This window comes from Choristoneura fumiferana, chromosome 3, assembly GCF_025370935.1.
Source record: "Choristoneura fumiferana chromosome 3, NRCan_CFum_1, whole genome shotgun sequence".
NCBI lineage: Eukaryota > Metazoa > Arthropoda > Insecta > Lepidoptera > Tortricidae > Choristoneura > Choristoneura fumiferana.
In genome coordinates, this window is record NC_133474.1 from 8,357,878 (window position 1) to 8,374,307 (window position 16,430).

At 38.7% G+C, this 16,430-nt stretch overlaps 2 protein-coding genes across 4 annotated transcripts in view; one reads left to right on the plus strand and one right to left on the minus strand.

The window, feature by feature from the left end:
• The window catches only part of Ziz (dedicator of cytokinesis protein Ziz), a 99,911-nt gene that overhangs the window by 25,460 nt on the left and 58,021 nt on the right, over window positions 1–16,430 (minus strand). For both annotated transcript variants that reach the window (XM_074085412.1, XM_074085410.1), the window contains exons 26-29: window positions 14,649–14,769; window positions 13,926–14,021; window positions 12,800–12,930; window positions 11,051–11,192 (exon numbers count right to left, since the gene is read on the minus strand). In XM_074085412.1, coding sequence (XP_073941513.1) covers window positions 11,051–11,192; window positions 12,800–12,930; window positions 13,926–14,021; window positions 14,649–14,769 — 490 coding nt within the window. The remainder of the gene's footprint in view (window positions 1–11,050; window positions 11,193–12,799; window positions 12,931–13,925; window positions 14,022–14,648; window positions 14,770–16,430) is intronic.
• Window positions 787–11,033, plus strand: LOC141426484 (venom acid phosphatase Acph-1-like). Of its 2 annotated transcripts, none has more exons than XM_074085415.1 (10): window positions 787–1,075; window positions 3,267–3,382; window positions 5,047–5,114; window positions 6,206–6,313; window positions 7,649–7,730; window positions 8,262–8,419; window positions 8,612–8,794; window positions 8,880–9,000; window positions 9,593–9,822; window positions 10,627–11,033. In XM_074085415.1, exons 1-10 carry the CDS (start codon window positions 1,044–1,046, stop codon window positions 10,777–10,779), a joined length of 1,251 nt encoding a protein of 416 aa, XP_073941516.1. In that variant the 5' UTR covers window positions 787–1,043; the 3' UTR covers window positions 10,780–11,033. The 2 variants fall into 2 exon arrangements, with proteins under 2 accessions (XP_073941516.1, XP_073941517.1); XM_074085416.1 differs by lacking the exon at window positions 787–1,075 and adding an exon at window positions 2,655–2,911.

Below are 16,430 nucleotides of genomic sequence, written 5' to 3' on the forward strand. Positions count from 1 at the left end.
TATAATATTACTGGTAGTTTTGTACACGTGTAAAACAGATGTGAAATTTTACAATTTGTAGATAAATGAAGTAAAAAAGATGTGAGATTTTACAACTTGTAGATAAATAAAGTACAAATTCTTAATCAAACAACAAAACATTCTTATCTTGATAGCGATTGATAGCACTATTGACACTTCTAAGACTGAAACCTTATTTAACGCCAAGCCTAGCTTAACAGTAATTCTAGTTTGAAACTAATGCCTGTGTGTGAAGTTCACTTTTACGATGAATTCTGAACGCTGAATCCCTTGTAAGCGTTGAAAAGATTAACTACAGGCATTATACTTCGTTTTTTATAGCATTAGAAAGAAGGTAAGCGATCTTGATGTGTCTTTTTATTGAAAAACACTTTTGAAAAATAAATCACAGTAAATATGTAACAATTAGCAAGGGCATATAAAAATTTACACGCTTTTGGTTAAATAGTAATAGTTACTGTTTTTTAAAAAACGTTTTTCAATAAAAATACTTGTCAAGATTGTTTACCCTTTTTCTAATGCTAAAAAAACAAAGTATAGGTTTGGATTCCTACAAGAGATGTGCGAATAGAAACGCTTCATTTGCCTATCCTAGCACAGCACCGCACTGGTGGAAGGAGCTGAGCGGAACGAGGCTAGGTAAATGAAGCGTTCCTATTGGTTCATGACAAACACATTCCTCGCAACACATCCTCGCACATCTCTGGTTGAAACGCAGGCTTGCATCTGTTTCTAGCGTCAGTTGCAAATAGTAGTTTTAACTAAACAGTACGTTTGTCCATATAATAAAATTAAGAGTTATCTTCTTGTTTAAAGATAATGATGCCCGGTTTAATTACATCTTGATTAGATACAATAGCAAGAACCTGCCGTGCTGGATGATTACGACTTCCAAGATCATAATGTTATTATATCGCGATGTAGTGTAATGGCAGAGACGTATTGTAACAAATCAGCAATTTTATAATTGACAATAGGTATTGCGAAATCTTACTAAAACCCTGAGCACAGTGTTGCTCAAAATGGTAAATTTAACGAGTATACTGTGTATCAAGTAAGTATTTTTTAGCTTATAACATAAGGAATTTCTAAATCAAGCTTCTTTAAACGGCTGAATTGAGTTAAAACTAAATGGCAAAAGTGTAACAGGGCAATATTCAGTCCTCATTCAAGTGTCAGGCAAATATTCTTAAGAGGTGATGCTCAGGATTATGAAAAGTAAAGACTGTACCGATGTTAAATCCAGTTTGATCAAAGTTTGTCTTTCCGTTGTCGCAATAATCGTAGGATGCCAACGATGTTTAATCGAGTGTTCATAACTCTCTAAATGTTGTCAAAAAGTCTAACCACCACTCTCTGATAATGTTCCTGGTATTTTTGTGACAGAAATCTGTGATGCCGTCTCTGTTTATTTTGGTCAAATACGGCTTACAATAATATTAATTTAAGATTCTATTCTAAATTATCACAATGCTTTAAGCTTTTGAATCGATGGATCGGTCTATTCACGCAAATTAAATTGAATAAGTAACTCTTTCTGTAATGTCGGCTGATCCGAAAATTTCTATCTAAATCAAATTTAAACCTTAAATTTAGATTCATCTCGCATCAGCTGTCTGCCTGCCTCGTAATTTTTAAAACCTAATCTAAAGTATACGTATTAGAGATTGCAAACCGGGCCCGGACCCGGTATAGGTAAACCGCGGCGCTGTTTTGTTTATACCAAAGCTACCAAAGTTTATCTATCTCTCTAATCTAAGTTGTTATGACACGTTTAGTACTTTAAGCTGCGTTATTAGTTTCTTATTTAATACTATGTTTTCAAATAGACACTATAAGGAGTAAAGAGCTTGACCTGCTTGTTTAAAGTTATAAAAATGAATAATTACTAATACTAATGTTACTTTTCCGTCCATAACTAAAAGTAATATATTCTGTATTAAGTGTGATTTTGAGACTTGAGTGAGAATGATTATTGTGATAATTGTTCATAAGCCAGTTTGAAATAAATATTAACCCTGAATCATTGTCTATTTCCATTAATATATAGAAAATTTTCATAAAATACTTTAAAGGTTTCATCGCTAACACACAACCCGGCGACGATGTAACCGGGCCCGGCCGGGTTGAGAAACATCTCTAATTAAATAAATAACCCTTGTAGTAAACACAGATAGCGTATATACATATTAATACGTAATGTCATAACAGCCCTGAACAAGCAAGGCGGAAGGCCTCACGCGTCTGCACGGAACAAGCCACCGCAATCTTTTAATTCACACTAACAAACAAATCACACCACATCGTTTTCAAGTTCCGACTTCAGGTCCTCATTCCTACAATATTTAAAACTATGAGACATACTATAGCCACAAACTACGGGTGATGCTTGGAACACTTTTGATGTGTGTAGAAGGTAATGGTGTTGAAACGTACCTACGGCAACTTTCTGAGACAATGCTACTCGATTAATTGTCTATGTTAACTTTATCGTAGTATTATAGAGCCAAACCAAAAATGACGTAAAACATCATATGTAGTGGAATCGGTCAACTGGAACTACATTGGTTTGTGTGGGCGGGCGTGCATGTGTAAATAGGTGCCGTGCCACAATCGATTGGACATAGTCAATCATCAGAGCGGGCAGGTCGCAGCGACCGTGAATCTGGCCTCCGCCTCTGGTCCCGCGCTCCTCTCAGTGGGATCCCGCCTCGCGTTCCGTGCACTTCCTGTGTGACGTCTCACAACATCGTTGATTATACCGAAACGCGCACTGCTACGATCGGTACAATTTAAGTGACTTTACTGTGGATGTTCTAAAACATGCACCGGAAAAACTGACACCGACATCAGAAAACAATGTAGAACTGCCGACTCGGCGAAGGAAAATGTGAGTGACGTCGCGATGGATTCGTTACTTTCGATTCATCTGTCTAAGCCATTAATATAATTGAGCACGTGTTGGACGAGAATGTTTTGAGCTGTTTATTACAGGTCACTAGGGACGATGTACTTGAGATGACAAATATAAACCAATTACAAACATGCAAGGGAGGCAGGAGCCCTCTTGTTCTGAGAGGAGGCCTGTGCCCAGCAGTGGGACGTATATAGGCTGGGATGAAGGGATTAAAGCCCTATGTTTAACTAAGTGAATCTATGTAACATCATTTCGAAGACGATTGTCCGTTACTACCATATGAGGACGTCTAGTTGAGTTGCGGATGTAAGTGGATGCGTTTGCGCAGGAAAGAGGGCGGTCGCGAGGAGGAGCCGACCAACGCGGCGGAAGCGGCACCGGGCATGCGTACCGAACACACCTGCTGTTGCCTCGGCGTGTTGGTAGGCGTCTCGCTCATCGCCGGTAAGTGCAGTGCAACCAGAGTATGCGTATCAAACTAAAGGACACGTAGAACTGTTGTAACCAAAGCCTGTTTATAGTGTTCAAGTTTGAGATCAAGATTGTAGCGTTGGATATCTATATTTTTGTCTAGGTGTCTTTACCTATGTTTTCATATAAAAATATTGTGTGTAATGCAATTTCGGTGTATGTGTGTGATAATGATATAACAACATATGATAGAACTGTATTACATTCGGAACTATACTACATTTGATATAATACGATTGCTCGAGTAAGCAGTTAACTTTATATGACTGTCTTAATAAAAAAACGAATCTAACCCAACCAATGAATATCAAATGAAATTAATAAAAATCCTGTAAAGTTTACTTTCCAATAAATCGTATTATACCAAACCAAATGTAGCATTATGCCAAATGTTAACAGCTAGATGAAATGTTTTTATCTACAGGATGGAAACGATAAAGTGATCTCACTCGAATATTTCTAAACTATACATACAAGACATCGAAAAACTGGTTACTGATCCTGAAAGTGCTTCACGGGGTTTATCAAACGGTACCAATAATAGTTTACATAATAAACTGTATCTATCCGAAAATTAAATATTTCCAGCTGCCATACATTTAGTACAGCCACATGGCACTCTCTTGATAATACCACAGCAAGTAAAGCCTAAAACCAATGTTTGCCATAAATAATTTTATCTCGTGACGCACTTTCAGGATCAGCAACCAGTTTTTTGATATCATGTATAGTTTTGAAATAATCGAGTGCGATCACTTATCGTTTCCACCCTAGGGGTATAGAAGAGACCTGAGGCCACTTGGTCCGATCGGCTTGTCCGATTGATCGGACGACGAATACTTTTTTTTACTGTTGGTTCGATTGATCGGATAATGGGGATTTCTCAAAGTCTTATTTATGGTCCTACTACTCGAACTAATGGGATTTTCAATGTTTGTGTCGACCAATCGATCGAACCATGAGACCTTTAAAATTCCTCGTTCTCCGACCACACAACTTATTTTATTCATTCACTCATTTAGTTTTATTTCTTTTTTTATATAATATACAAAGAACGTGTCACGACAGGGTATATTTATTTGTTTGTTTGGGGAATCAATCTTACATTTATTACAACCAAGTACTCCAAACAAGAGCACCGCCACAGATCTGAGCGAGCGCAGCGAGCGAGTTCGATGTAGTCGGAGCGGATCCGACCCGGTCGGGTTAGGTTGATGTAATCGTCCTAGTAGTTCGACACTCGGGCGACGAGAACTTTAAAGTTCGATCAATCGAACCAACAGTAAAAAAATATATTCGTCGTCCGATCAATCGGACAGGACGATCGGACTAAGTGGCTTAAGGGGTATAGAGCCGCATACCCTTTTTTCAACAAGCTGAACGACGACCAACAAAAACAGTGTCAAAATGAATTATCTCAGCAATAGGTATTTAACACTTTTATAATCAGCTCAGAAAGGGAGAGTACAATCAACCCGATAATGCATGATAGTGATGGGATACCCTTTAGCTACTAAAACGTGTTAATTAGTAAAATTATGTCACGCTAGTTTTTTTTTATAATAATTATCTGCATAGAAGAAACAATTAAGATATGTAATAATAAAGGTCAATTAATTATTTCAATTTTTATGCAGCCCTCGTAGCCGTGATTTTGATGAAGGACACCGCCGTCGAAGTAACCGTATTACGACAAGTACATGTGGTATGTTTTTGACAATTTACTTCAAGAGCATTTATTTCAAAACATAAACATGCCACTATATGAGACATAGTTGTGTTTAAGGAGGACAATATGACAAATTTACATAAATTATTATAACGTTTCAGTGGGCAATCGAACCTACTTGTTCCGTGATATGAATCAGAAACATTTTACATGACAGTAATTGAAGTTTCATTAGGTTATCCTTGAATTTTTCAACAATGCTAATACGATCCGCCTAGCTAGCCTATTTAAATTCTTTCTAGACTTGTACATAAAAGAGTAGAAATAAGAAAGTGTTACTTTCTACGTGACAGGCACATTTTTAACATAAAGCGTAGATTTTGGCAGCAATTTCGTACGAAACTATTAAGTTAATCTATCACCTATTTTTTACCATCTTATGAGAGTCTAGAGTCTAAAAGTAACTAAGAAACCTGTGTATCACTTTTAAAAGCAGATGTAGGTAATGCTCCCTCATCCTACACATCACTACACGCTTTAAAAAAATTGTCCTCGGTTATAACAACTTCAGGAATCGGTTCATGCATGACTCCCTTCCCTACTTATAAAATCATTCATAATTAATTCTTAAAATTTTCGAGTAAAATTCCTGTGTCATACACGCAGTCAGACAGACAGAAGGATGCCATTTTCGACATTTTGGTTACCCAAGAATCGCCATCAAGTACATCGAACGTGTTAAAGTGTCCAAAAAGTCAAATCGAGTCTGTTACGTTCATTCATTACATTAAGTATGTGGTTTCAGATATTTTGAAGCAGGAGTTAGTCTAGACAAATTTTGAATTTCTCTATGAGGCGGACTCGCACGCATCAGAGTTAACTATATAACACAGCTTTAAAAAGTGTCGTAATAATATATGAAACTGACAACCTTAAGCCGAGTTTAGATTTGCAAGAAAAATCGTGCAAGGTGCATTACATTGCGGCGCTCGATTGACCACTAGAAACTCGTTGGCTTTACGGCTCCGCAATGTAATGCAAGTTGCACGATTTTTCTAAACACGGCTTTAAACCAGGGTGCAAGGCTTTTAGTGAACTACATTTGACGATATGATGTCTGTTTCTAGCTAATGTCCCATGGTGAACGCACGCCCAGCGAGCAAGAACTGGCAATGTTGGGAGTTCCCCCACCAGACCACGTCTTCGCGCCTTACGGGGCCGGCGCTATAACTAACGTGAGCTTGATTTTTCTTATTTACAACCATCTGTACCTATATTTAATGTTTACAGATCAAACTCAATCTAGCCCTGGTTTTCTTGTCACATTGATCATCATGAGCCAAACTTGCACAACTTGACAGTTATGATCATTAACAAAAATGCTTAAACGTCATTACCATTCCACATTTATTTACTTCATAGCCGCCGTTGATTATTAACGTGTAAAATAAGTTTTATCTACACCCGTATAATAAACCCTCCATTATGACAATATTTTCAGGATCTATTGTGAATTGTAATAATAACAAAAAAAAATGGCGGAAATTTTACTGAATTGTATTTCGATTGTCCACGTACCTATTATAACTACTATATATCAAATTCGGAATTGTACATATTGAAGTATAGTCCAATCATTTAATCATACAGATGACAATGTGAGGTACGAGATTTTCGGAACATGGTGTTCAGTTAAAAACAGGCCACATAGCGTGAGATTTCACCTACGTATGTTAGACTTCAAATACTCCATTCAGCTCAAAACTAGTATCATTGGTTAAAACCTAATTGAATTAGAGTGCCTCGTGGGAATCGTCGGAATAACGAATTTTGACAATGGATTTTTATGAGCGTGGTTCCTCGATTCATAAAATTGGTTATACGATTGCCACAGCCATTTGATAGCGTAATATAAAACCAGGAGATTCATGACCTATTCGAATGAGATTTCGGCAGATGCATTGGCCTCATGCTCGAGTCTTTATCCAGTGCTGACGCTATGCGCTATGCCGTTCACAAAGGACAAAACGACAGCGGATGGGTACCGCCCTTGTTGTGGCTTAAAAGTCTCAATGCATTTATAACGAGAATGCATTGCGTAGTTCATCTCAAGGGGACGTCAACAATTGGATTAATTTATACTTATGTTAAGCGTCCACACCACCGTTACCACGCTAGAATGATTTAGGTTGTACGGTGTACAAACAACTATAGATGAATAACCTTAGCCCGTATCTATTTATATACAAGGCTATACTCGCGCGATCAGGAAGGGTCGATGCGACGAGACAAAACAGGACAAATGCCTTTGTAACGAAGTGTCAGCTTCCTGGTCCACGCGAGAGGGAACGCCGAAGGTCGCGAGGCTCCGACAGGAACGAGGCACAAGACGCAGATAACCGACGACGCTAATAATGATTTATGACTCGCCACTCAGCGTTGCTATAATACGATTTTTTTTAAAGAAATTTATCTTCCAAACTTTTCAATGGTTACCTGGGCGACCGAGCTTAGCTCGACACGATAGTATTGCTAATAATGTACTTAATAAATTTTTATTCACATTTCAGGAGGGGAAAATGTTGACTTACGAGATGGGTGCATTACTTAGGAAAAGATATAACGACTTTATGGGTCCTCTTTACCAACCAGGTAAATATCACAAAAACAAACGAAAATATAGTAACTTTTTTATAACAGACTTCAAAAAAGGAGGAGATTCGGTAAAAATATTTTTTTTTTGTTTGCTACCTAATTTATATTTCCTTGCGAATGGAAATAAATAAAGTCAGGATTTGATGAGTGGATCCTAGGGAAATCGAGGGAGATCTTCAAATTGTAGGGATACTTATATTGTTTTTTTTATTCCTTGCTGTTATCAGCTGTTCAAAAAGCTGGCAAGCTTTTTCGCTGTATACTTCGTACATTTAAAAAGTTAAATTGCGGTTTATACTTGAAATACATTGAATTAAGATAAATATAATTGAGAATAGCGGGCTCTTGTCTGCGTCACTAACGCACTTACATTATACAAATGTCTTGAAAAACAAAATATACCTAGTGTTATCCACGAAAACGCGTGATTTTGTCAAAATTAGACATTAATGACATTGTAATAAGAACCACGGCACGTGTCATCGTGAATGACTCTACCTATAAGTACTGAAGTGTATTTTTTTTTAGAAAGTAGTATCGTGATTGCGTCCAATACTAATCTCAGTAAGATGACGGCCCTTCTGATATCGGCGGGGCTATGGCCGCCTCCGCCCGAGCAAACTTGGAACGACACAATGGTCTGGCAACCCGTGCCCTACACATATCCACCACGAGATAATGATTTCGTAAGATATCTTTATGTCTTTTTCTATTTACTGTCCAGTGTCCCAAATAGCAAAGACGATGGTGTGATGCCTGACCGAGTACTAATTAACGATTAATCAATATTAATTTTGACGTAATTTAACGAACAAAAAAATCAAGTGCACGTGCCGTATTGATTTGTCCTTAGTCGTGTGCTATTTGTATTTTTCCAGCTTCTATATGAAGAGAATTGTCCGAGATATTCTCAAGAGAAAGACAGGATTTTAAACGCTTTTGTGGACGAAGGCTTGTTGCTGCCTTACAAAGACCTATTCCACAAGATCGCACAAATGACAAGCATCAACTACAGCACGCCCCAAGATGCTTACTACTTAAGCAACTTATTTCTAATTCAGGTATTTACAATCAACATATATTATTATGCAAAAAAAATGTAAATGTGTATACAAGATTTTTCTTTTAAGTGTTTTTTTTTTTCAGGATGATATTAAAGTAGCGAACCCTAAATGGGCAAAGCACGTAAAAAGAAAATTAATGGACGCAGCCAGGCTGGAGTATTCTATGATGTTTTACAATAATTTGTTACGGAAACTTAGTGGTGGTAAGTTTTATGTGCATAGTTGTAAATCAACGATCACGGGAATGCGGGGCGAATCAAGTCGAACTAAGTAAACGTTTTAGAGATTTACAACATGATCTACGTTTTTTTTGCTTTACTGAGGTTATGGCAGTGGAGTCACAAGGTTTTAGTTCCTCGTTAGACTCAGGCGGTTATTGTAAAAATTTGCTGTCTAATCAGTCATAATGAACTGATTTAGTTAAGTCAGGCAGATATTTGTATGAATAACGAAGAAAAAGGGTTTTGGACGTTTAATATGTAGGCATTTATCTATAAGTATGTTTATCCGTTGCCTAGTTACCCATAGTAAAAGCTTTTCTTAGTTTGGGAATATCATGGGACAATTTAACACTTATCGACCTCTTAATTGGTTTCAATTCTCCCTGATATTTATTTAGGTTTCCGCAAAGTAAAGTTTGAATTAATAAAAAATATTTTTTAAAAGTACAATTAGCGTAAGTTTGATTCGAACATTAGCTCGTTCAAGAATGACAGTTGCACCGTTATCTTATCTAACGTGCATATCCCAAATGTAGCAGTCGCAGACTACGAGTATAGTTTTTAAATTCCACAGGAGCACTCTTGCAGCAAATAATACGCGAAGCTTCAAACTCGAGCTGGCGCGTGATAGTGCGCACGGGCACTCCCGTGACAGTCGCGGCGCTGCTGGCGGCGTGCGTGGCACCGCCGCCGCGGCTCCCCGACCCGGGGGCTGCGCTGCTGTTCGAGCTGCATGAGAAACTGCCCCCGCCAGCGCAGAAGGACAATCGTGCTTTGACGTATGGACAGCGGTTTGGATTCAAGGTAATTTTTAGACGTTATTTACGCTAGAGAAACCCCGAGCATAGCTCTCTCCATAGCTTACTGAGCAACTCTGAGCCTATTCATCAGGCCTATAGTGAAGCACCATGTCTCAGATCCATATGTCATCAAATCACTGGCAACAGGCACTGGTCTACACTGGGCCACTTAGGACGTCTACCAACGAGATGGACGGATGACTTGGTAAAAGTCGCGGGTTCACGGTGGATGCAGGCCGCTTCCAATTGAAGCAACTGGAGGACTCTGGGGGAGGCCTATGTCCAACAGCGCACTTCCTACGGCTGATGATGATGATGATGATTTACACTAGTTTTGTCGATTTTCTATTCATTTTGAACCAAAACTTGTATGCGAACGAGATAGATTAGCTATACTCACAACCTGCGGCCCGTGGACCTTATGAATCACGTGAGTGATTCACCTGGCATATTAGTTACACGTATTTCGACCATTTTCACATACGAACAATCGCAATAAGCTCATGCTACGGCCCACAGCATCATAGCTACCAATACATTTGTACCTCGTGTAAAAAAGGTTGAGTACGACTTATAGATGCCCGCGGTGTTAAATATAACCCATTTAATTTACATACAAGTTGGTATTAGTATTATTGAGGTGTCGGTGGGACGTTACTGTAAGGAGTTTGAAGGAAGAATGAGCGGACAAAGAGTATGAATTTGTGTAAATATGGTGTCACCTACGTAATGTTAATCGTTTTTGTTTAACAGTTTTGAAAATCATTAGTAGCCTAATATGTTTCAAAAATATGACATTTTATCACAGATTTACTATTGGGACGACGATTCAGCCGAACCTCGCCTAATGGAGGTGCCCGGCTGTAGTTCCCTGTGTCCACTGGATACCTTCAAAGAACTTACCAAACACATAGTGCCAGACGACTTCGAGAAAGAATGCGAACTGGTTCCTACCGCATAAATATTTTACTTTATCTAGTGAGGACATGTAGTCTAGGGTTAAGATGTGGTTAAGGCTGTGGTTTGTATTTAGAATTCAACCCGGCCTCTATTCAAGACGTTGATGAGATATTTGATATTTTTACTTTATTAATTCCAGTTCTGAGCTCGTACATGTATACGCACAGAATCTGGTTTTGAAGCGGCTTCAATATTATCTCAACCGTTTCGAATAGAGGCCCTGTCGCAGATAATAAAGCGTATTGTTGAACAAAGTGTTATGTTTGACTTACCTTCGTCGATTTTGAGACCCGTCTCATCGCGCGAGATGTTCATAGAAATCTCGGCGAAAGCATCCGCGCCCCATGCGTTGTTGCCTCGCAGTTTTAAATATTCAGCGATCAGGGCCGCGATGTGAAGCTGGCAGCACATAGCCTGTTGACATTTATGAAATACGTTACCGAAAAACCGTATAGTTATCGTGATATTTTCCAGAAATACTTGAATCCAGATGGAAATATTACATTTCGCTTTCGTCAGTTATAACAGACAATTGGGTAATGAGGTCTCACTAGATGGCGCACTGTTGCGTCTTTCAAAGTCTGTTATTACGGGCGTGAGTTTAGATTAAAATCATGTACCATAAAAATATCGAGCAACCACAGTGTTGCGTAGTCCCGTTTTGTTCGGAAAATTTCCGAAAGACAAAACTTCTTAAAACACAGACATTCATTGCCCCGGAACACATATTTGCCATAATTAATTTCTGATATTGCAAAATATTCACAAAATTATTCTAATTATAAATAAACCCGCATAGCTTGGTGAAATTAAAAAAAGAGTTATTGAAGCTTTATAGTGTTATTTAACTAATAAACTAATAATATTTCATAGCAACCAAATCCAATTTTATTTTTAGTTGAATAATGATCTGGTATTAATGGCCAAGATAGTGGCCAAAATAGTTTTTTTTTGGATTTTCTATGAGTTGCGTGTCTTGGTAATATTGGTAAATAGTGTGAACTATCCAATTTTGTACTTACAAAAATACAAAAGTACGTGCAAAAATATGTATCTATTCGAACCACTCAAAAATATGTTACCACGACGTAATTACGTCGGAATAAGAGTCTGTGGTACATATTTTGGAAAGGTTAGATAAGTCCATATTTTTGCACTGGACTGTACATACATAGGAAGTGATCTTATAAACGTTTTTCTCTTGTAGCTGTAGCACTCTAGTTTTGATAAAAACCACAGAAAAATCAGTTGCTTAGTTTAAAAGATCTAAGCGTACACACAGAGTACAGAGGGGCAGACTAGAGTCAGACGGCAGTAAGCGATTTGTTTTATACTACAGGTCGATCCACAAGTGCTGGCACGAATGGATTGAATGAGTAATGAAAACATCTGTGAGTTACTATTTCAGTGACATCTAGGTATGTACAGTCGGAGTAAAAAAAGGTTCGTCACCCTAAGATCTATTTTCCTTTGCTCAGTATGAGCGCTAATCTGCTTTACCAATTGAGTAGGACATACTGCGTCAACCTGTCAACCTGCTAAACATAATCAAGTGACCATAGCAACCCTACCACTACACCTTGGCACTGACAAACACTGACAATTAAATAGAACATTATTTGATTGAAACTTTTACGAAGTTGATTATTAAAAAGGTTTTGTATTGATATGAAACTAGATATATGTTAGAGGTGTATACTATTTTGACCCTTGTTATCATGTCAAGTAAGTGTAATTTGATATGCACTTGTCTACTTAGTACTTTGGTTTCAAAACGTACTAAGAGTCTATGACTTTGTAAAGGAATCAATTTAATAACTGACGAAGTTTTTCCTACCCCCACTGTACCTTACGGCAGTGATGGATTTAGATGTCAATGTAGGTACCATTTGAATGCACTTCCCAATAATATGAAAATGACACGCATCAGTCAGTTTCCTACATAAATGTCTAAGTGACATTACTTTCGTTCAATCAATTGTAAATCGACCTGTAAACACTACGTAAAGAGGGTGACACACCTCATCGTGATCGCCCTGCCTCGCGTTATGTTCTGCGAGCGTCGCCAGCCAAGCGTGCCTGAGGCGAGGAGTGGCGCGGCAGGATGCAGCCAACGCATGTTGTAACTCCGCCAAGTGCACGCTGCCGGCCCCTATGAGCATAAGCAAGTTTGTCAAAGTACGAGCTAAATCATCCGATACGGTAAAGATTGCGGGCTATTGAGTAGGTAATGGGGTTATGGATCATTTAAGCTCCGCAATTCGGGTTATTATACTCGCAGCGTGAAAATCCGGCGAAACGGAGGGCTATAGTCACAGATCTAAAAATAAGAAGAACAAAAATGTGACGCGAGCCCAGCCTATCTGGCTAAAAAGTCATGTTTTTCCCGGTTTAAGCAGCGGCCATACCGCTGCTTAAAAAACGGTGACGGTGCGGAATCGCAGTGACGCATCGTATACGCACCGTTTTTATCGCATGCCCTCCACACCGCTGCTTAAAATACGCAGACGGTGCGGAATTGCAGTGATGTGCCGTAAACGTCACGACTTTTGGTAGAGAGCATGCGGTAAGTTCCTGACGTATACCTGACGTATTGATTCCGCACCGTTTGCGTATTTTAAACAGCGGTGTGGAAAGCATGTAAAAAAAATACAAACATTGGAACATAGAACCTCCTCCTTTTTTGAAGTTGGTTAAAAAAAACGGTGCGCACACGATGCGTCACTGCGATTCTCTAAACAGCGGTATGACCACTCCATAAATCTGCAACGATTTGTCATTCTAGTTAGTTATTATTTCCTACAACGGTTTCTGTAACGATTGCAATTTCTTCATTATTATCATTCTTCGCATACGGAGCCCTAAAATAGGATAAAGTTACAAAATGGCATCATTTGACATTGACAGCGAGTAAAGTTTTAATCAAATCCAACCCTACTGAATTGAGTAGCATACTTTTGTTCTCTTGCTGGAAGGGCACCAAAGGCCGTATTGTCTAACGCGCTCACGTTTGTGAACGCATTCACCATCTCTTTCTACCCTCTGCCTATACCGTGTGTGAGAAAGAAGTGATGAAAACGGTTGTGATTCCAAATGTGTTAGACATGGCTTTTGGTCATGGAGTTAATAAGTAGGGTTGTCACTCACCCGCGCCCCCGCTCCCGCCGACGCCGGCGAGCCGCGCACGCGCACCCACCACGGTGCGCACGCGACGCATCAACTCCGCGACCTCCGTTGATAACCCTGTTATAAAATCGGACATGAATGACATATTATGTACATACACAATATGATAGTAAATCCGTATTATGTTTTTGAGGTTATCGTCGGATATTACGAAGCGGCCTAGAAGGTCCGTAAAATTTTTTAAGAATGCTCTAAAACTAGGCTAAAACTCTTGCCAGGCGAAAATTATTATTAATTATAACCCGTTGAACGCCCTGCGCGCCACAGAGGCGCGTATCTAAGTACTAGTAATTAGTAAATTTTTGTTACTAGTTTCGATCATCCTTTAACGTAGGGTACTAGTCCAAAATTACCCAAAAAAGTCGTTGGTCGCGCGACGGGTTAAATACATAATTGTATGTTGTCCCGATATATCAACTTTATTTTGGAAAGCATCAAAAATAGCTAACCTACCTACGTGCGTACAGTCAGCAACGAAAATGGACAAGAGGTAATGGTGGTAAGGTAATGGTCAAAATAATTTACTTAAATTTACATCGTCTCGTACCCGTTAGCTGTAGAGTCGTGTTTATATCATTTTGAGCATCGGAATCTCTCATTTTCTTGTTATTGAGTGTACTGTGTGTAAATTCTGTTTTAAATATGCGGTACCATTTTTTATTAGTTAAAAAATAGAGAACATACCGGTCCCTTTCATGGCTTTGTCGCCGGTCGCAAAGCAGTTTATCACTGACAGAGACTCTTGGAAACGTTTGCAGTTCAGAGCTGTTGATGTATCCAATAACTTTGATACTGCTATTATAACCTGTGAAATAAAACAAACAATTAAATAAACTAAAAAAATTTTTTTTACTATGGCATTCGTTTTGTTTGGCAACAGATGTTTTCTCGGGTGATGGCTAACTAACCAAAGTTTGATAATGAACTAGTTCATAGTTCGGAAGGCGTGACTGTCATATTATGTGGTGTTTGTAACAGTTAGGCCTGTGTGACACCATACTCGTATGCTGTTTGATTACAAGAGGTGAAGAGCGGGCTCTGCTTTTCTTAACATATAATAATATGTATGTGTCACACAGGTGTAGCTGTGGTGCATAGTATGGCGGAGAGGAAACGCAAAGTGATTTATGGTAGTTCATTGAGACTTCCGCAAAGTAACTAAGTATTTTAGAATTCAGACTTCACTTAAATAGTTCCTTCTATTTAACATCCCATTTATATGGCGACCGCTCCAAGAGAGCAATTTCTTGTTAATACAATACAATACAACCGACTGACCTCGTCTCCTTTCGTTTCGTAACAATGTGTGTACAACACATTTGAAACGTTGTGGTAGGTTAACAATCTCGAACGAATCTCATATTATAATACTAATTTTATTATAGCCAAAATTTTCGACCATGGCGTGTCAAAAGTTCGTCTGTATATGGTGCCCACAATTCCCACGCAATTTACTGATTAATATTATAGGGAACGTACCTGTAAATGCACCCTAGTAAGGTTCCCACCAGAGCCGTGCTGGAAGTTAGCTCGCATCAGCAAGTACAGGGCTGCCGCCGCTTCCCGTCGAAGCCAGGCCGCGCGCGCCTCACACAGCTTTACTACTGCACTGACTACTCCTGCGCAGAGAGTGCTGCCACCTATTGAATAAAAATACACATCACACATTTACACTACACACTTTTACATTAATTATCTCTTTCTGGTTCAAGTACTGTGGGTATGTCTAATTAATAGATAAAATAAATAAAAATCCACAGAAGGATTGAAGTGCTGGAAGTTCTGCGGAACATAGTAGCAGTTCTTGCGCTGCTATGTTACGGTGTGGAGAATAAGAGAGTCAGTCATTAATGGCACATGATGTATTCTATTTTAGCCCTATGGGTTGGCAACGGGTCGGCAATCCTCTGTTACAGGTGTCCATATGCTGCTCAGGTACCACCATTAAGTGAACCACATGCTAGTGTTACAAACGTGTTAAAAACAATAACAATCAGCAGTAGAAGTAGTTGTTGTGAAACTCAAAATGATCTATTTAGAAACGACTTGGGATCGAAATTTTATACATCATTTTGAGCTACAGAACCGTTCATCTGTTTCTGCTGCTAAATACATAAATGGCAACACCGCATGCCAAGAATCTAGACAATCTATACAGGTAGTCGTATTGTTGTAATATTTAAGTTTACTGATACAATGTCACAGGCGAAAATTGTAAAATTTTATCAAATACGTACCGAGCTAAAGTGATTGCAATAAAAAACTGAATTAAATAATAGCTTAATTCTAACAAACCGCACAAGTGCTCTTGCAGTTAAGTAACCAAAACCTCGTAGAGATTTACATAAGATTACGCTATTACGTAGGTTCCGAATTAAGGTGACACTTTCATTTTTTACAACTAGGAAAAAAGGTGAAGGGGACCGTAACACGGACAAAAAACAGCGACGCGTCTTTACCGTAATG

Bases quoted from the DNA above. Each gene is read 5' to 3' on its own strand.
- LOC141426484 (XM_074085415.1), top strand. From the start codon at position 1,044: ATGGTAAATTTAACGAGTATACTGTGTATCAA. The intron at 7,731-8,261 runs GTAAATATCACA...ATTTTTTTTTAG, and splicing joins GGGTCCTCTTTACCAACCAG to AAAGTAGTATCGTGATTGCG. The intron at 8,795-8,879 runs GTATTTACAATC...TTTTTTTTTCAG, and splicing joins GCAACTTATTTCTAATTCAG to GATGATATTAAAGTAGCGAA.